General features: G+C 42.4%; 1 protein-coding gene and 1 pseudogene across 2 annotated transcripts in view; one reads left to right on the top strand and one right to left on the bottom strand.

The window, feature by feature from the left end:
• Window positions 1-20,936, bottom strand: part of PLBD1 (phospholipase B domain containing 1) — an 88,464-nt gene that overhangs the window by 43,837 nt on the left and 23,691 nt on the right. For both annotated transcript variants that reach the window (XM_027541399.1, XM_027541400.1), the window contains exon 2: window positions 16,052-16,271. In XM_027541399.1, coding sequence (XP_027397200.1) covers window positions 16,052-16,271 — 220 coding nt within the window. The remainder of the gene's footprint in view (window positions 1-16,051; window positions 16,272-20,936) is intronic.
• On the top strand, window positions 4,156-5,430 carry LOC113892514 (annotated as a pseudogene).

Below are 20,936 nucleotides of genomic sequence, written 5' to 3' on the forward strand. Positions count from 1 at the left end.
AGAAGAGAAGCAGAAAGCAAAGGAGAAAAGGAAAGATACAAGCATCTGAATGCAGAGTTCCAAAGAATACCAAGGAGAGATAAGAAAGCCTTCCTCAGCGATCAATGCAAAGAAATAGAGGGAAACAACAGAATGGGAAAGACTAGAGATCTCTTCAAGAAAATCAGAGATACCAAAGCAACATTTCATGCAAAGATGAGCTCGATAAAGGACAGAAATGGTATGGACCTAACAGAAGCAGAAGATATTAAGAAGAGATGGCAAGAATACACAGAAGAAGTGTACAAAAAAGATCTTCACGACCCAGAGAATCACGATGGTGTGATCACTGACCTAGAGCCAGACATCCTGGAATGTGAAGTCAAGTGGGCCTTAGAAAGCATCACTATGAACAAAGCTAGTGGAGGTGATGGAATTCCAGTTGAGCTATTTCAAATCCTGAAAGATGATGCTGTGAAAGTGCTGCACTCAATATGCCAGCAAATTTGGAAAACTCAGCAGTGGCCACAGGACCAGAAAAGGTCAGTTTTCATTCCAAACCCAAAGAAAGGCAATGCCAAAGAATGTTGAAACTACCACACAATTGCACTCATCTCACACGCTAGTAAAGTAATGCTCAAAATTCTCCAAGCCAGGCTTCAGCAATATGTGAACCATGAACTTCTAGATGTTCAAGCTGGTTTTAGAAAAGGCAGAGGAACCAGAGATCAAATTGCCAACATCCCCTGGATCATTGAAAAATCAAGACAGTTCCAGGAAAATATCTGTTTCTGCTTTATTGACTATGCCAAAGCCTTTGACTGTGTGGATCACAATAAACTGTGGGAAATTCTGAAAGAGATGGGAATACCAGAACACCTGATCTGCCTCTTGAGAAATCTGTATGCAGGTCAGGAAGCAACAGTTAGAACTGGACATGGAACAACAGACTGGTTCCAAATAGGAAAAGGAGTTCGTCAAGGCTGTATATTGTCACCCTGTTTATTTAACTTATATGCAGAGTACATCATGAGAAACGCTGGACTGGAAGAAACACAAGCTGGAATCGAGATTGCTAGGAGAAATCTCAATAACCTCAGATATGCAGATGACGCCACCTTTACGGCAGAAAGTGAAGAACTCAAAAGCCTCTTGATGAAAGTGAAAGTGGAGAGTGAAAAAGTTGGCTTAAAGCTCAACATTCAGAAAACGAAGATCATGGCATCTGGTCCCACCACTTCATGGGAAATAGATGGGGAAACAGTGGAAACAGTGGCAGACTTTATTTTTCTGGGCTCCAAAATCACTACAGATGGTGACTGCAGCCATGAAATTAAAAGACGCTTACTCCTTGGAAGGAAAGTTATGACCAACCTAGATAGCATATTCAAAAGCAGAGACGTTACTTTGCCAACAAAGGTTCATCTAGTCAAGGCTATGGTTTTTCCTGTGGTCATGTATGGATGTGAGAGTTGGACTGTGAAGAAAGCTGAGCACCAAAGAATTGATGCTATTGAAGTGTGGTGCTGGAGAAGACTCTCGAGAGTCCCATGGACTGCAAGGAGATCCAACCAGTCCATTCTGAAGGAGATCAGCCCTGGGATTTCTTTGGAAGGAATGATGCTGAACCTGAAACTCCAGTACTTTGGCCACCTCATGCGAAGAGTTGACTTATTGGAAAAGACTCTGATGCTGGGAGGGATTGGGGGCAGGAGGAGAAGGGGACGACATAAGATGAGATGGCTGGATGGCATCACTGACTCGATGGACATGAGTCTGAGTGAACTCCGGGAGTTGGTGATGGACAGGGAGGCCTGGCGTGCTGCGATTCATGGGGTCGCAAAGAGTCGGACATGACTGAGTGACTGATCTGATCTGATGATAAACATTTAACTGGTTTTTAATTTTTCACTATTATAATACAACTTCAAACATTCTTGTAAATATCTCTTTTTACACATTTGTTTTTCTAGAATATATATATATACACACACACATATAAAAATGCTGGGGTGAATATTCTATATACCTAGAGTTATAGATATTGCCAAATTGTTCTCCATAGTGATTGTACCAAATTACATTCTTCTGAACTACATGTTAGATTTCTCTTTGTTCCATAGCCTCACCAACACTTGGCATATCAGACTTTCAAATTTTCAACAATTTGATGTATTTGAAATGATATGTTGTTTTAATTTCCATTCCCCTCAGGATTATTGGCTATTTGAGCTTCTTTAAAACTTATTTTAAAAATTAAATGTCCCTCATATGATATACAGTAAGCATTTTTGGTGAGCTATACTTGACATATAACATTGTGTAATGATTTGATACATTTATCTGTTTCAGTATGATTGCCACCATAGTATTAGTTAACACCTCTATCATGGTTGCTGCTGCTGCTACTGCTAAGTCACTTCAGTCGTGTCCGACTCTGTTCGACCCCATAGACAGCAGCCCACCAGGTTCCCCTGTCCCTGGGATTCTCCAGGCAAGAACACTGGAGTGGGTTGCCATTTCCTTCTCCAATGCAGGAAAGTGAAAAGTAAAAGTGAAGTCGCTCAGTCGTGTCCGACTCTTCTCGACCCCATGGACTGCAGCCTACCAGGCTCCTCCATCCATGGGATTTTCCAAGCAAGAGTACTGGAGTGGGGTGCCATTGCCTTCTCCGATCCTAAGGGCAACCATCATTAAAAATTTCAAAAACATTCATAACTATGCATTTTATTATAAAATCTAAGTGAATTTTTGTTTGTTTTTGGCTGCACAAAGTGGCAGATGAGATCTTAGTTCCCCGACCAGGGAGCAACCGGTGCCCCTGCAATGGAAGCACAGAGTCAACCACTGGACTACCAGGGAATTCCCATATAAAATCTAAATGAATTTTATATTTCTCTCCTCCAAACATATACATCTTAGCAAGCTTTACCTACCCATTGACATCATCCATCATGTTATTGTTAGAAGATTTAGTTTTACCTTTTCAATTAAAAAAATTAAAATTTTTCAAAGTTTTACAATTAAATCTTATTTTCTTTCTTTCTTGTGTTAATGATTGTTCCTTATATCCCAAATATTCCCTCCTGCTATTCTTGTCAGTGTATGTCCTATAATATCAACAGGTTAATAGAAGTCTGGGCATGGTGAAATATTTTATTTATCTAAAAATATCCTTATTTTGCCCTTGCTCTTGGATAATTTAAATGGTTTTAAAACTCTAGTTATTTTTCCTTAGTACTTTAAAAATATTGGGCTTCCCTGATAGCTCAGTTGATAAAGATAAAATTATTCCCTTTATCCTCAGTTCTCTGTAGTTTCACCCTCTGGGTTGTAGCAATTTAATAGGCTGTGTCTTCTAACCAAGGACTCCTTTGTTTATTTGTTGTGTTTTTGCTGCACTACGTACCTTGTGGGATCTTAGGTCCCTGACCAGGGAATCGAACCTGGGCCCATGGCAGTGAAAGTGTTCAATCCTAACCACTGGACTGCTGGGGAACACTGAAAGTGTTTTGTTTTTTGTTTTTTCCTTTCTTTGCTTTGGCTGCACTGGGTGATTTGCAGGATCTCGGTTCCCCAAGCAGGAACTGAACTTGGGCCATGGCAGTGAAAGCCTGGAATCCTAACCACTAGGCCATAGGGAATTCCCTTCACGTCTTTTTCAATTTTGATCAATTCTCAACTACTACCCTGTTAACTCCTCCTTATCTGAAATTCCCTCCAATTTTTGTTTATATTGTTTTTTTCTGGGGCTTCTGATAGACATATGTTGGAGTTTCTTAATCAAATCTCTCTATTTAATAACAGCTCTCTCGTTATTTTTACCCCTTTCTCTCTCTGGGCAGTGTACTATGTAAATCCCTCAATACCAGTGTTTGATTCAGAAATTATTTCTCTGACTTTGTCTTGGCCAAGGTTTACCCACTTATTAATATTTTAAAAAATTAATTTCCCTAATTTTCATTTATATTTCAAACAAGTTCTTATTAAATATCTACCTGTCTTCTTATCTTCCTTCTTGTTCCACTAATTCTTCAAGTTTTCCTTCATTTATAACTTAGAGTACCTTAAGCATATTTAAAGTGTTTGTCCCAAAGACAAGGGCCCAGTGAGAGGCGGAGGAGCTGTGGCTGCCTGAGCTGTGCACAGCAACTCGCTCCTCCCCACTCCCTGACACTGGCATCGGCCTGCTAATTGGCAGGTGAAAATGGTGAAAAAAACTACTTATGATGTCTTGGGGGTCAAACCCAATGCCACCCAAGAAGAATTGAAAAAGGCTTACAGGAAACTGGCCTTGAAGTACCACCCTGATAAGAATCCAAATGAAGGTGAGACATTTAAATGGATTTCTCAAGCTTATGAAGTGCTCTCTGATGCAAAGAAAAGGGAATCATACAACAAAGGAGGAGAACAGGCAATTAAAGACGGTGGAGCAGGTGGTGGTTTGGGCTCCCCCACGGACATCTTTGATATGTTTTTCAGAGGAGGAGCAGGATGCAGAGAGAGAGAGGGAGGTAAAAACGTTGTGCGTCAACTTGCAGTAACCTTTTTATATAATGGTGCAACAAGAAAAGTAGCTCTGCAAAAGAATGTGATTTGTGACAAATGTGAAGGCTGAAGTGGTAAGAAAGGAGTGGCAGAATGCTGTCCCAGTTGCCAAAGTACTGGAATACAAATAAGAATTCATCAAATAAGACCTAGAATGGTTCAGCAAATTCAGTCTGTCTGCATGGACTGCCAGGGCCATGGGGAGTGGATCAGTCCTAAAGATAGATGTAAAAGCCACAACAGAAGGAAGACAGTTTGAGAAAAGAAAATTCTAGAAGTTCATATTGACAAAGGCGTGAAAGATGGCCACAAGATAACATTCCATGGTGAAGGAGACCAAGAACCAGGACCGGAGCCAGGAGATATTATCCTTGCTTTAGATCAGAAGGACCATGCTGTTTTTACTCAACAAGGAGAAGACCTTTTCATGTGTATGGATATACAGTTGACTGAGGCATTGTGTGGCTTCCAGAAGCCAATATCTACTCTTGACAACTGAATCATAGTCATCACTTCTCATCCAGGTCAGATTGTTACCCATGGAGATCTCAAGTGTGTGCTAAATGAAGGCATGCCAATTTATCATAGGCCATATGAAAAGGGTCGCCTAATCATTGAATTTAAGGTAAACTTTCCTGAGAATGGCTTTCTCTCTCCTGATGAACTCTCTTTGCTGGAAAAATTTCTGCCTGAGAGGAAGGAGGTAGAAGAGACTGATGAAATGGACCAGGTAGAATTAGTGGACTTTGATCCAAATCAGGAACGATGGCACCATTACAACGGAGAAGCATATGTGGATGATGAACATCATCCTAGGGGTGGTGTTCAGTGTCAGACCTCTTAGTAGGGTCCGTGAATAACACTCACTGCGAGTGTTTTATTTGCAGTAGTGATTGAGTGAAGGGCTATAATCATAATATGCTCACTACTTGCTTTTGTTTTAATATTCAACTATAGTAGTGTTTTAAAAGTTAAATGAAGAATAAACTGGAATATAAAAGGTCTGACTTCGCCCTGTATGTATGATGACTTAAGTGTGCAAGATAAGTTTAATACTTGTAAAAACTACTTTAAAAAATTTCCCCTAGCATTTGTTCGGAGAAGGCAATGGCACCCCACTCCAGTACTCTTGCTTGGAAAATCCCAAGGACGGAGGAGCCTGTTAGGCTGCAATCCATGGGGTCGCTAAGAGTCGGACACGACTGAGCGACTTCACTTTCACTTTTCCCTTTCATGCATTGGAGAAGGAAATGGCAGCCCACTCCAGTACTCTTGCCTGGAGAATCCCAGGGACGGGGGAGCCTGATGGGCTGCCGTCTATGGGGTCGCACAGAGTCGGACACGACTGAAGTGACTTAGCATAGCATTTGTTAGGCCATACTTTGTAATTGATTTCAGCTATGTACATGGAATAGCTTAGACTGAAATGCCAGGTATATGTATTGACTTCAGGGTATGACCCTTAATTGTTAAGCTATGAAATTAAAATTGTATTTAACTGGCAGTCAGACAAAGAACTTAATTTGTAGAGAAGTGTTGGTCTGTATAGTTGTATTAAGTGGGATTCACTGTGATGCTTCTATATTTATTCTATTGCCTCCACTGTTATTTGAAGATGGCATGCTGTACAATTTAATTTAGCCTGTGCTATCAGTGATAGAAATGATGCCTTTCTAAAGAAGGGGTTTATCATAACATGCTGCTTCTTGAGGGCTTGCATTTATAGAATTGCATTCTCTTCTGCTGTGTCGTCTTTTATTAATATATATAGCTATTGGTCCTTGTTACTTTTTTTCCCTCCCCCTTCTCTTCAGACCACAGTAGCCTTAGAGTAGTGACTTCTGGAGCAGGGAAACTTAGAGTGATGAGGCCTTTACATGGAGAAGTAATTTGCATGTATGAGATAGGAAGGTGTTTTTGTAGGTATGTTGTAGGCTTACTTTAAACCATTTAACTTATACTCCAGAGTAACTGTAATTTAATGTTGGTACTATAGCAAATTATGATGAATAGCTTTGATTGTATGTTTAAAATCATATGTTCACAAGCTTAAATCTGGGTATCAGAATTTAAGCAATTCTTGAAATGTATGGATGTCTCTTTAATATACTGATTACAAAGCAAAAGAAAACAATTCTTCAAGTTTTCCTTAAGCATATTTAAAGTGTTTGTCCCAAGGACAAGGGCCCAGCAGATCCATACTCCCTCTCTTTGTTTTCTGCCCCATTTCTGGTTCAAGAGTTGTTCAACCCTGTTTGGGGGACCAGCTATATTACCACGAAGCTCTCTTGTGGCACATTTTGTCTACCATTTGCTCTAAATTTAGAGCAGAGTAGGTCGAATTGTGAGCTCCTTGCACTCTCTGGACTGGAATTTTACCTAAAGTCTGAGTTCTGGTTTTCATTTGATGCTTTTTGTACTGTACTATGCTGTGCTGTGCTGAGTCTTGTTCGACTCTTTGTGACCCCATGCACTGTAGCCTACCAGGCCTCTCTGTCTATGGAATTTTCCAGGCAAGAATATTGTAATGGGTTGCCATTTCCTACTCCAGGTAATTTTCCCGACCCAAGGATTGAACCTAATCTCTTGAGTCTCCTGCATTATCTGGTGGGTTCTTTACCACTTGCGCCACATGGGAAGCCTGAGGCTTTTGTTGACCTAGAGTTCAGCACTGTAAGCAGGCCATGACTCAGCTTTCAAAAATGGGAATTTGGCCCTCGGCACAGTGGAAATCTAGATATCCTTTATCTAAGAGTTTCTAGCACTGCAACTGGGTATCAGGATTTAAGCAATTCTTGAAATATATGAATGTCTCTTTAATATACTGATTACAAAGCAAAAGAAAACAATTCTTCAAGTTTTCCTTAAGCATATTTAAAGTATTTGTTTCAAGGACAAGGGCCCAGCAGATCCAGGCAAAAAACATTAAAATCCTTTGAAATCTCTTATGGTCCTTGACGTCAACAAACTTCATGAGGCCATTTCCTTCAAATTATTTTTAAGTATTTTTTTTTAATTGAGGAATTGCATTTAACTTTTATTTATATATCTCTTATGCTGCCATATTCTCTATCAAGTTGATCCCTTTTCTATCACCTCTAAAATGGAGGGAGAGAACAGCAATAAAGCTAGACAGGTATGTGGGTGACAGGTAAGAGATCTTCTGCCCTGGCCTCATAGTTCAGGGGAATGGAATGCAGAAACTACAGGTATGTTGGGTGACTTGATTTAGTTGCTTAGAAGCAAGAGCCCTGATGTTTCCCCTCCAAGGTTGCCTGGGGAAGCAGAGATGGCTTCCTGGACTGTCTGGGCTCATGAGCTAAATGCAGCAAACTCTGCACCCACCTTGAGTTTTAGCGGGCAGCCAAAGTTGCTCTTGTCAGGTCTAGGGTGGAATAAGAGGACACTGGGAGCTGATGAACCTTCTCGGGGCAGAGGACTAACACTTGGGGTGACTATCGCAGCGTCAATGGCATTGATTGTGCAACTGGAGACCAGGGAGACCATGGAAGCCTCATCTGATGTCAGGTGGGGAAACACCAAAGCTAAAGACTCAGTGAGATCCTTCCACTTCCGTAGATGCTCCAGAGAAGGACACAAGACAGACAATCACTACTTAAACATCTCCCCTCCCTCCATGATGCCTCAGTAAAACCAGTCCATTCTGGAGACAAGTGTTTGGGACAGGAGTGTAATATTCTGAACTGCTTGTGGGTGCGTGCTCAGTCAAGTCTGATTCTTTGTGACCCTCTGTCCATTGGAATCTCCAGGCAAGAATACTGGAGTGCGTGGCCATGCCCTCCTCTAGGGGATCTTTCCAACCCAGGGATTAAACTCATGTCTCTTATGCTCCTGTATTGGCAGGCAGGTTCATTCCCCTAGGACTACCTGGGAAGCCTATTTTGAACTGACTTAGTCTCAATGATAAATTATTTTGTTCTTATTGAAATAACTATGGTCACATTTCTTGCCATGAGGAGGAATGGGCTCTTAACATTAAAATGATTTAAGTGAAAATGAAGTTCTTTTTTTTGGAAAAAAATAGTTTGTGGGCTATTGACCCACAGTGGTCACTCAGGTAAAGAAACAAAAGTCATACATTTTAGCTGAGGTCTCCACCACTGCATCTTGCCCAGCTCCATTCAGAGTTCTAGATCCTCTCTACTTTTCAGTCTATTTCAATACAGGCCATGTTTCTCAACTGGAGTGATTTTTCCATCCATTTGGCAATGTCTGGAGACATATTTCATTGTCACAATAGGGGGAGGGAAGGTGCAATTGGCATCTAGTGGGTAAATAGCAAGGACGTTGCTAAACATCCTACAATGCACAACAAAGGATAATTCAATCCCTGATGTTAAAGTGCTGAGGCTGAGAAACCCTGAAACAGAGGAACATTCACCCTGACTTGGGGGTGGAGCTGAGAGGTCCACAGCACAGTAGACAGGACAGATGGAGATAGAGGAGGGTAATTAGGCTAGGATTATTAAAATTGCTTCTTTCTTTTTTGGGTGAGGGCTAAATTTTTTGATTCTGACATTCAGAGCAGGTGAAGAGAAACCTGTACCTTGAGATCAGAAATGGAGGCTTCGCCTGATTCTGCCCCATCTAGGGGCCCTGAGGAACACAGTCCACTCACAGCCCCCTCAGAAGGCTGAGGCCCTTCTCTGACCCTTGGCCCTGGGACTCTACATTTCGTGTGTGTTATAGCAACACCGGACAGCAGATAAGAGCAGAGGCTTTGAATTCTGAGCTTAAAGCTCGACCTACTCCTTCAGGGCTCTTCGACCATATGAAAGACTCCCAGCTTCTCCATGTCTCTGAATTCTCATCAAACAGAACCCACACCAGTCTCCAGATCAAGGATGTGTTAGATTTAGCTCCAGCTCCTATGGTGTGTAAAGTCAGTAAGTTTCCTCCTAAGCTGGCGGAGACTTCACCCACCTTTCCATCTCTCACACACTCGTATGCCCACTTTTCCTTAAATCTATCTGCATTATGTTAATACCATATCACTTGATATGGTATAGCCCACTCCAGCATTCTTGCCTGGAAAATGACATGGACAGAAAAGCCTGGTGGGCTACAGTCCATGGGGTCACAAAGAGTCGGACACGACTGAGTGAGTTTCACTTAGTGCTTGTCAGGAGCTCTCTCCTACTCTTTCCTAGCTGTTTTGATTTCCTACTTCCTTTAGTAGGAACGGGCTCCTCTAGTATTTCCCATTGTGATTAATCTATTTGTGTTTGTACGTGTTGTGTGCATGTGCGTGGACTCCATAGCCAGATAGCTTGTTTCCAAACCTGGCTTCTGCTTACTAGCTTTGTGACTTTCAGCTAGTTACTGAACTTCTCTGTGCCCTAGTTTTCTCATCAATGATAGGAAGATAATAATAATATATATCTTATAGCACTGTTATGGATGAAATAATTTAATGGGCTTCCCAGATGGCTCAGTGGTAAAGAATCCACTTGCCAATGCAGGAGACACAAGAGTCGTGCATTCAATTCCTGGGTCAGGAAGATCGCCTAGAGGAGGAAATAGCAACCCACTCCAGGGAGATCCAGACCACCGTGAGCTTGCTGCTACCTGGGCAGCTGGCCAAGCACGCCGTGTCCAAGGGCACTAAGGCTGTCACCAAGTATACCAGCTCCAAGTAAATATAAGATGCCTAGCCGATGTTAATGGAGAAGGCAATGGCACCCCACTCCAGTACTCTTGCCTGGAAAATCCCATGGACGGAGGGCCTGGTGGGCTGTAGTCCATGGGGTTGCTAAGAGTCGGACACGACTGAGTGACTTCACTTTCACGTTCACTTTCCAGTATTCTTGCCTGGAGAAGCCCATGGACAGAGGAGCCTGGTGGGCTACAGCCCACGGGGTCGCAAAGAGTCAGACACAACTGAGCATACACACACCTCATACAAGTAATATAACATATATAAAATGTTTTGAACAATGCTTGACATATTTTAAATTATATATATATGCCAGTCGTTATCATCATCATCACCATTTTGTGGTTCATGTTAATTTCCAAATAATTACTGGTTGATGTGTCATTTGATAATTTTAAGGGTGGAACTGTGTCTTACTTATCTTTGCTGTGTCTACAGCCTTGACCAGAAGCCATAGTCAGTTTCTAATATCAGAAGGAGCAAGTTTGGGGGTATGGAGGAGATTCTTGAAGTATCTGATGGTAAGACAAACATTGAAAAGGTTCCACCTTTTGACTGCTTTCCCTACTTTCTCTACTTGTGTCAAAATCTTGCTAGAATATCTTTTCATCATAGTTTCAGCAACTGTTGTGTCAACACATTAACTTAAAAAGAGTGAGCAAAGTACTGAGGAACTCACTCCCCACTGTCTCTCTGTTCCCAGAGCCCAGCACAAGGTAATATTCACAAGTGTTGGCTGCATGGAATTCACTCACCCAAGCTGCGTAAACCCTGAAGAAGTCATTTCTGCAGCTGCTCCAGCAATGCATGAGATAAGCTGCTTTGCTAAAAACTAGAGCAGACCAGGTCTCCACACCCTCATCACCATTCTTTCCACAAAGGTCTCATGACTCATTTTATTAAAAACCAATCTATGGCTGTTTATCAGCTTTTACCTCATTAGTGAGCCATCAGAGACTCTTAATTTGCAACTCTTAGGGAGCCACCCCAGTAGAGTTTAAAAAAAAAGAAAAAAGGAGGAAAGAATTCCATCTGGCCAAGGCTGCTAGACAGGGCATTACATGGAAATAGGTAGCTCACACTTCTGATTCATCTCTAATAAAACTGGAACAACAACAGGATTCAGTTCAACTTAACAAGCCTGTTAAGTAAGTGCTGGTGGCAGAAGTGCTGTGCTGGGCTTCTTGGGTATGCACAGATGAAAGATGGGGACCCTGTCCCCAAAGCACTAACAGATGGTGGAGGAGAAAGATGGGGCTTTGACCCAGTAGAAATGGAGTCAGGAAGAGCTTCATCAAGGAGACAGCACCTGAGATGGGTCTTGGAGGTTGAGCAGTATTTTGATCGGTAGAGATGTGAAGAGCAGCATCTGGCTCTTAGGAATCATAGTTCGAAGAGTTGCTAGGAAGGGGATGAGCAAGAGGCAGAAGGAGCATCACGGCACGGCTCATGAGCACATGTGAAATTCGTGGTGCACCACACAGGGAGGGGGTTCCTCGGGGGATGGGAGTGGGGCAGGGAAAGAAGAGGGAGAGTAGAGCATGAAGAAGAGCAAACCAGTGAGAGAAACCCCTGAAAACAGTGAGTGCCTGCTCTAAGCTGATGTGCTGCTGCTCCACACAAGATCACCCTGCAGAAGCAGCGCAGGTAGATGGCCGTGAGCTTCAGGATAAAGTATTGATACAAAGGGCTGGACCCAGGAGAATGTTGTAAAAGTTCAGAGAAGCAGCAAATTGCAGAATGCTTCAAAGGTGATGATGGAGCATATGAGGATATGTCTTTGCATTTTGATTTGGTTTCTTGAATATTTCATATTTCAAATGATATTTTCCGAGGTTGTCAAACCAACATCCTTGTCTATCTCAAGTCGTTCATTCCACGATCTCCAACCTTCCACACACTTCTGCCCTTAGGAGGTTCAGGAGACTATAAGGAACACTCCATTTTAAACATGGAAGAAAGTGGTAGGCCTATACCTTCTACTGCTCTTGGTAGCTGCCTGAGCAACTCTGTAAAATGAGAGGGAAACAAGGCAGCTCTTTCTTCTGGCCTCTGGCACAAACTCACCTTCTTTGCCCTAGCACCAAGGCTGTGTCTGGGTACGTGGGACTGTACTTTGCAAAACAGTCTCCAGCAGTATATGTTTTAAGTAGATGAAATGATGCCTGGGTATGAAGATGCTATTGCTTCTCATATAACTCCCCTTGTGTAGCTGAACAGAGAAGGCAATGGCACCCCACTCCAGTACTCTTGCCTGGAAAATCCCATGGGCAGAGGAGTCTGGTAGGCTGCAGTCCATGGGACGCTAAGAGTCAGAAACGACTGAGCGACTTCACTTTCACTTTTCACTTTCATGCATTGGAGAAGGAAATGGCAACCCACTCCAGTGTTCTTGCCTGGAGAATCCCAGGGATGGGGGAGCCTGGTGGGCTGCCATCTATGGGGTCACACAGAGTCGGACATGACTGAAGCACCTTAGCAGCAGCAGCAGCAGCAGTGTATCTGAAAACAAAAGACTCTAGCCTGTGACTTGTTTCTCCACCATTGGTTTGTGGCTACAGTCCTTCCAGAGGGTTGATATTTTAAGCTATTTCTGCTTTGCTTCAGAGAATGCTGGATACTTTTGCTCAGAGGGAGTCCCACTGCCTTCCTGCTCAGCTGAGACAGTGCATGGAGCTCTTACTGCTGCAGTCCTTCTTTGATGGGGCCTTCAGTCTAAGAGTCTCGATTCCAGGAATCCTTCCAGTTGCCACTCACCAACCATACCACCACCACCCTCCACCCCGCCTCTCCCACCCTATCTCCCTGCAAAAGCTCTTGTCTCTGTGAGCCCCAGCTCTCTACTCCATTTGGCACTTCCTTCAAATTAAACTCTTGCACCACAGAATGTGTACTAAGCCTTCACCCCATGGACCATATCAGAGAGGAGGCAGGAAACTGGTAACCTCTTCCCTCTCCTCCCTCTTCCCCAACCCATTGCCAGGGGTCTGTTTGACACTTGCTGCATCGTATCCCGTGGCTCCAAGCTTTGAGCAAGGCACAGAGCAGAGCCTTGGAATGTGTGCTGATTCAGAAATTCCCTTACTTACTGAACTTCTCAGTAATGCAGTCAGAATGACAGCCTCTGAAAGGAGCTTATGGGAAATGCCTTTCTAAAGATAGGTTTGGGGGACTTCCCTGGTGGTCCAGTGGTTAAGAATCTGCCTTCCAATGAAGGGAACCTGTGTTTGATCCTTGGTTGGGGAACTAAGCCGGTGTGCCACAGTGAAGACCCAGCATAGCCAAAACATACATTGAAAAAAAAATAAATAAAAAGAGGGTTTTGGTTATAATTAAAAAAAAAAATAGTAGCATATATTTATTTATTTGGTTGCACAGCTCATGGGCAATTCGTTCCCTAACCAGCAACTGAACCTGGGCCCTCGGCAGTGAGAGCACAGAGTCCTAACCGCTGATCAGCCAGGGATATCCCTTGGTTGTAATTATTCCTCCTCCTCCTCCTCCTCTTTCCTGTTCTGTTCCATCCTTCCTTCCTTCCTTTCCTCTTTTCTTCTTGTCCTCTCCTCCTCTCTTTCTTTTTCTTCTCCTTCAAACATACAAATATTGATCTCACTCTTCCTTCCACCCTCTTCTATCCTTTATCAGGCAACTTCCTGCTCACCAGCATCTTCTCGGGCTCCGTGAGATACAACAAAGTCCTGCGAAGAGCAGAGCTCCTCTCAGACTCCTAGTACCACCTACAGGGGAAGCCCATCATGAGCAGCTGGGGAGAGTTTCCACACTCACAAATCCTAGATGGAGATGAACAAAGAGGCTGTCTTTCCAATTCAAGAGAACTCTGCTTGAAGTAGAGAATGACCACCGTCACATGGGCCTCTACCCAGAGCTTCCATGACATGGCTGTCATCTGCCTTTTCAAACCAGATGTCCCTGCTTGCTCACTTGGAGCTTCCACTCCTGGTCACTGTAAATGCAACTTCTTCAGACTGAGTGCCTTTCTTCAGTGCTCCCTTCTGTTACCTTCCACCTTGAATGATTTTGGCTAAAGCCTAAGGGTTCTCATCACTCACTGCTTCCACAAAGCCTCCCTTGGCTGCTCTGGTCTACAGGGGTGCCTTCCTCTCAGACTCCCATAGGATTAATGATTGAATCACTTTTTCTGTGTTCTCTGCAGCAGAGATGCTGCCAAGAATATTTCCCAATGTTTCCTAAAGGATCCTGTAATGAGTGAGCTTCCTAGGCTGGCCCCTCCCTCACTCCTGATCCCCGATCCCCAGGCTGCTGCTACAGGATCCTAGGGAAGGCGGATTCAGAGTCTGAAATCAGGAGCTTCTTTGGTGGCTCAGTGGTAAAGAATCCATCTGCCAGACAGATTCCACCTGTATTCCATCCCTGATCCAGGAAGATTCCGCAAGCCGAGGGGCAACTAAGCCCATGTGCCTCAACTACTAAGCCTGTGCTCTCAAGCCTGGGAGCCCCAACTACTGAAGTCTGAGGGCCCTAGAGCCTGTGCTCTGTAATGAGAGAAGCCACCACAATGAGAAGCCTGCCCACAACAACTAGAGAGGAGCTCCTACTCTCCGCAACTAGAGAAAAGCCTGCACAGCAACGAGACCCAGCACAGCCAAAAATAAATAAATAGATAAAAACTTCTAAAAAGAATGCAATGAGAATTCAGTGGATCCAGAAACAGATAAGGATTTGGAGGGAAAAAGAAAAAAGTCTGGATTGTTATATGCAGAATAATAGTTTTAAACATGTTTTTAAACATTGTATTCACTTTACTGTTTTCTACATCTCCAAATAGAGAGTTCCCTACTACGGGGACTTGTATGGCAAGGTAATAAAAATTTGGTAGAAAGATAAAAACAGGAATTTTTAGTTTAAGGTTAAAAAAAAAAACACACAGCAGCCAGAGCCCAGTAATTAGCCATTCAACATTTGATATAATTGCCAGCACTTAGAAACAGATTAAGACCAGCACTGTGTTTACTATGACTAAGGCTGTAACAGGGGAAAATGAGGTTTGGTTAAACTTGCACTCAGCGATCTAGGTCACAGAACATAAAAAGAAGAAAGCCAAGTCCTCAAGATATTTTATATCAAAGGAAGAATGAGGCTTGTTTGATAATTTGCAACTTTCCTTTCCTCAAGGAAGCATTCTCCAAAAAGGATGCATCATGATTGCATTATTATAACTACATTTTTGTTATTTTCATTAGACAAAGGAAGAACTCAAGAATCAAACAACAATAGAACATTCATGATAAGACATCAAAATTTCAATTTAAAATATTTGTCCACTTGAAAGTATCATTCTAAGAAACAGTTAAAAATAAATGCTCTTACATTTTATTTTTAATTAAATTTTAGTTAATCCTCTCTGTTTTGTGCTTCTCAAAGAGCCACTCCACTTCCCTTTTGCTTTCTCCCTGACAATAAATGACTAGTGAGATGAAATGACTTAGCTGTCTTTACAACAGTTTCATGAGAGGGAAATGTTTTAAATGTCACAACTGGGGGCTTTGCTCCTTCTAGGCAGCATGGTTATAGATACAAATGTAATTGTGATTTTTTTTTTTTTTTTTAACTTTTGGCCATACTGCACAGAACTTAGGATCTTAGTTCCCCAAGCAGGGATTGAACCCAGGCCCCCTGCTCGGAGTCTTAACAACTGGACTGCCAAGGAAGTCCCTGTAAATGTAATTCTGATGTTTCTATCATATGAGAAGGACCACGGTGACTTTTCAATTCTAGTGTACAATGCTAGGAAGAAAAATGATACTGCTGAAAAAAGAAAGGGACAGAGGTTGCCTTGCAGTTCTCTACCATGACTGGGGTACTTACGGAGCAGTGAGGTAGCCCTCCAAAAAGCCGGCAGCAAACATGATGATCTCATTGCTCAGGGATTGAGAACCGTACCCTGCTTTGATCTCCAGGATACCCCAGCCTGTGGTTTTCACAGAGTTATTGTAAAAGCCATAGGCATCCCCCTTCCTGTCTAGGACATTTTTGACTTGTATTGTCTTCTCGGTAGGCATCCAGTACGCAGTTGCATAGTAGACCCCTGGAAAAAAAGAAAAAGGAATAATGCTAGGATGCGATTGAACTGAGTGGCTGATGGCTTTCTTTTTCTGTGTAACCAACAATTCTAGTACATCTGCTTTTAAAGAGTTTCATTCTATTAGAGTTGGGAAATCTGTCACACCATAGTTTATCCTTGTTATTGTTGTTGTTCAGTCTCTTAAGTCGTGTATGACTCTTTGCAACCTCATGGACTATAGCCCTCCAGGCTCCTCTGTCCATGGGATTTCCCAGGCAAGAACAGTGGAGTGTGTTGTCATCTTCTTCACTGGATCTTCCTGACCCAGTGATCAAACCCATGTACCCTGCATTGGCAGGTGGATTCTTTACCAGTGAGCCACCTGGCAAGCCCTTGTCCTTGTTACAAATGGGGGAAAACCAGAGCCTTGAACAAAGGCAATTAGCTTACAGCACAAAGAACCAGGTCAAAGGTAGGGGTGTAGTTGGAGCATCAGAAAGGCGGTCTAAGTGCCTCAACCTTAGGGATGGAATTCTGGGCAAGGCAGGAGCTGGACCTCTCACCCTCCTTGTCATTCAACCAAGAATAAGATCTGAGATTTCCCTGGTTGAAAGTCTGCCTTGCAATGCCCGGGACTTGGGTTCAATCCCTGGTCAGGGAACTAGGATCCCACAGGCCTTGGAGCAGGTAAGCCTGTGCTTTGCAACTACTGAGCCCAAGTGCTGCAACAAAAAAATCCCACATTACACACTGAAAATCGTGCATGCCACAACTAAGACCCAATGCAGCCAAATAAATAATAAAATAAATACAGTTTTTCAAAACAGAATAGGGTTCAACCCTGGTCTGCAGCCCTTTTCATCCCCCTCAATAGTTGGGCCAAAGCATCCACATTCTCTCACTTTCTACCCTATCTCTCCTGCTTAATTCTTTTTTTTTTTTTTTCTTATCAAAAATATTACAAAAAATTCAATGTAAATACACTGAATAGTTGCTAAAATAAATTCAGGCAATTCATTCATCTTTTATAAGAAGCAGAGAATTTGACATTTGAATGTTACTAAGCTTAACTTTCACAGCATCATCTTTCAGGATTTGAAATAGCTCAAATGGAATTCCATCACCTCCACTAGCTTTGTTCACAGTGATGCTTTCTAAGGTCCACTTGACTTCACATTCCAGGATGTCTGGCTCTATGTGAGTGGTCACACCATCGTGATTATCTGGGTTGTGAAACTCTTTTTTGTACAGTTTTTTTCTGTGTATTCTTACCACCTCTTCTTAATATCTTCTGCTTCTGTTAGGTCCATACCATTTCTGTCCTTTACTGAGCCCATCTTTGCATGAAATGTTCCCTTGGTATCTCTAATTTTCTTGAAGAGATCTCTAGACTTTCCCACTCTGTTGTTTTCCTCTATTTCTTTGCATTGATCACTGAAGAAGGCTTTCTTATCTCTCCTTGCTATTCTTTGGAACTCTGCATTCAGATGCTTGTATCTTTCCTTTTCTCCTTTGCTTTTTGCTTCTCTTCTTTTCTTGGCTATTTGTAAGGCCTCCTCAGACAGCCATTTTGCTTTTTTGCATTTCTTTTCCATGGGGATGGTCTTGATCCCTGTCTCCTGTACAATGTCACAAACCTCATTCCATAGTTCATCAGGCACTCTATCTATCAGATCTAGTCCCTTAAATCTATTTCTCACTTCTGCTGTATAATCATAAGGGATTTGATTTAGGTCATAGCTGAATGGTCTAGTGGTTTTCCCTACTTTCTTCAATTTAAGTCTGAATTTGGCAATAAGGAGTTCAGTACTTTGGCCACCTCATGCAAAGAGTTGACTCATTGGAAAAGACTCTGATGCTGGGAGGGATTGGGGGCAGGAGGAGAAGGGGATGACAGAGGATGAGATGGCTGGATGGTATCACCGACTCAATGGACATGAGTTTGAGTGAACTCTGGGAGTTGGTGATGGACAGGGAGGTCTGTCGTGCTGCAATTCATGGGGCTGCAAAGAGTCGGACATGACTGAGCGACTGAACTGAACTAAACTGAACTGAAAGCTTAACTTGGAACATAAATAGAAAGGCAAACTCAAGGTTTTGTCTCACTTAATGGCATGGTCTGTTTGCTTTCCACAAGCTCTCCAATCAGTGCAAGTATACATTGTAGAACATTATCCTTTTTGTACTCTGAAGGTAGGCTGTGCAGTTTTATTCTTAAGCAAGATGGGTGAATATAGGTGTCTGCATAAAAAGGAAGTAGAAAGGCAGGAACCACATGGTTGAACACTTCTCCACATTTCTGCTTCATTACAGTACTTTTTATTCAGCTCTTCATGTGTTCAGTTGTGTTTTTAACACAGGTCTACAGAGCACCAGCTACAAGGCAAGATGGGTCATCTCAAAAATCAAAATGAATAAATAAGATCCCAGAGTAGCTAAATGAACAAGGCTGGGGGTACCTGATCCATCAATTTTTTATGTGCCAATTCTTGATACAGCTATTAATATTAAACCTTGATACCACGTCTACTATGTGAACATATTTATGTAGGCCAAACAGAAGAGATGAAGCAATTATCTGTATAAATCAGAAAAAATCTTTCCTAGAAAGTTAAATAACAATAGGTGGAGCTTGATTCTGCCACTTTTGACTCTATATGCTTTCAATTCAGTTCAGTTCAGTTGCTCAGTTGTGTCTGACTCTTTGCAACCCCATGAATTGCAGCACACCAGGCCTCCCTGTCCATCACCAACTCCAGGAGTTCACTGAAACTCATGTCCATCAAGTTGGTGATGCCATCCAGCCATCTCATCCTCTGTCGTCCCCTTCTCCTCTTGCCCTCCATCTCTCCCAGCATCAGAGTCTTTTCCAATGAGTCAACTCTTCGCATGAGGTGGCCAAAGTATTGGAGTTTCAGCTTTAGCATCAGTCCTTCCAATGAACACTCAGGACTGATCTCCTTTAGAATGGACTGGTTGGATCTCCTTGCAGTCCAAGGGACTCTCAAGAGTCTTCTCCAACACCACAGTTCAAAAGCATCAATTCTTCGGTGCTCAGCTTTCTTCACAGTCCAACTCTCACATCCATACATAACCACTGGAAAAACCATAGCCTTGACGAGACGGACCTTTGTCGGCAAAGTAATGTCTCTGCTTTTGAATATGCTATCTAGGTTGGTCATAACTTTCCTTCCAAGAAGTAAGCGTCTTTTAATTCCATGGCTGCAATCACCATTTGCAGTAATTTTGGAGCCCCCCAAAATAAAATCTGACACTGTTTCCACTGTTTACCCATCTATTTGCCATGAAGTGATGGGACCAGATGCCGTGATATTCATTTTCTGAATGTTGAGCTTTAAGCCAACTTCCTCATTCTCTTCTTTCACTTTCATCAAGAGGCGTTTTAGTTCCTCTTCACTTTCTGCCATGGGTGGTATCATCTGTATATCTGAGGTTACTGAGATTTCTCCCAGCAATCTTGATTCCAGTTTGTGCTTCTTCCAGCCCAGTGTTTCTCATGATATACTGTGCATATAAGTTAAATAAGCAGGGTGACAATATACAGCCTTGGCATACTCCTTTTCCTATTTGGAACCAGTCTGTTGTTCCATGTCCAGTTCTAACTGTTGCTTCCTGACCTGCATATAGGTTTCTCAAGAGGCAGGTCAGGTGATCTGGTATTCCCATCTCTTTCAGAATTGTCCACAGTTTATTGTGATCCACACAGTCAAAGGCTTTGGCATAGTCAATAGAGCAGAAATAGATGTTTTTATGGAACTCTTGCTTTTTTGACGATCCAGCAGATGTTGGCAATTTGATCTCTGGTTCCCCTGCCTTTTCTAAAACCAAGTTGAACATCTGGAAGTTCACAGTTCACGTATTGCTGAAGCCTGGCTTGGAGAATTTTGAGCATTACTTTACTAGCGTGCTTTGTGCGTACTATATGCTTTATCCTTGTTATAATTTATCCCACTCACCCATATAAACCTCATGGACATGAATTTGAGCAAACTCCGGGAGACGTTGAGGGACAGGGGAGCCTGGCATGCTGCAGTCCAGGAGGTCGCAAAGAGGTGGACACAACTTAGCGACTAAACAACAACAAAGTGAACTTTGGAGAAAAAAAAAAAAACTTTGGGAAAAAAAAAAGGTAGGTGAAGTATGTTCAACATATGGACAGGATCCAGTGAATACACGTCACAGAACAAAATGATGAACTGTACTATATTTGTCCAAATTACACAGATAATTTTTCCCACTTCTTCTTGGCCTGGAAAAACACTATGAGAATCTCCAAAGACTATCTTTGATACATAAATTTCATCTATTGCTGGATACCTAGTGCTTTCTTTTGAGATCAAGCACTCGCTTTTTTTTTTTTCAATCTTATGAAAAAATTGTGTTTTTCTACCCACTTGGCTTTGCTTTTCAAGGACTTCTTTTTGGTACATGTAAGTATGAATTTCTACTTCCAAAGTGTGACAGATATATTGGCCTTTTCTAAGATAAATGAGAATGGTGGGCTGGAAGAAGCACAAATTGGAATCAAGATTGCTGGGAGAAATCTCAATAACCTCAGATATGCAGATGACACCACCCTTGTGGCAGAAAATGAAAAGGAACTAAAAAGCCTCTTGATGAAAGTGAAAGATGAGAGTGAAAAAGTTGGCTTAAAGTTCAACATTCAGA

The sequence above is a fragment of the Bos indicus x Bos taurus genome, chromosome 5 (genome assembly GCF_003369695.1).
Source record: "Bos indicus x Bos taurus breed Angus x Brahman F1 hybrid chromosome 5, Bos_hybrid_MaternalHap_v2.0, whole genome shotgun sequence".
Taxonomy (NCBI): Eukaryota; Metazoa; Chordata; class Mammalia; order Artiodactyla; family Bovidae; genus Bos; species Bos indicus x Bos taurus.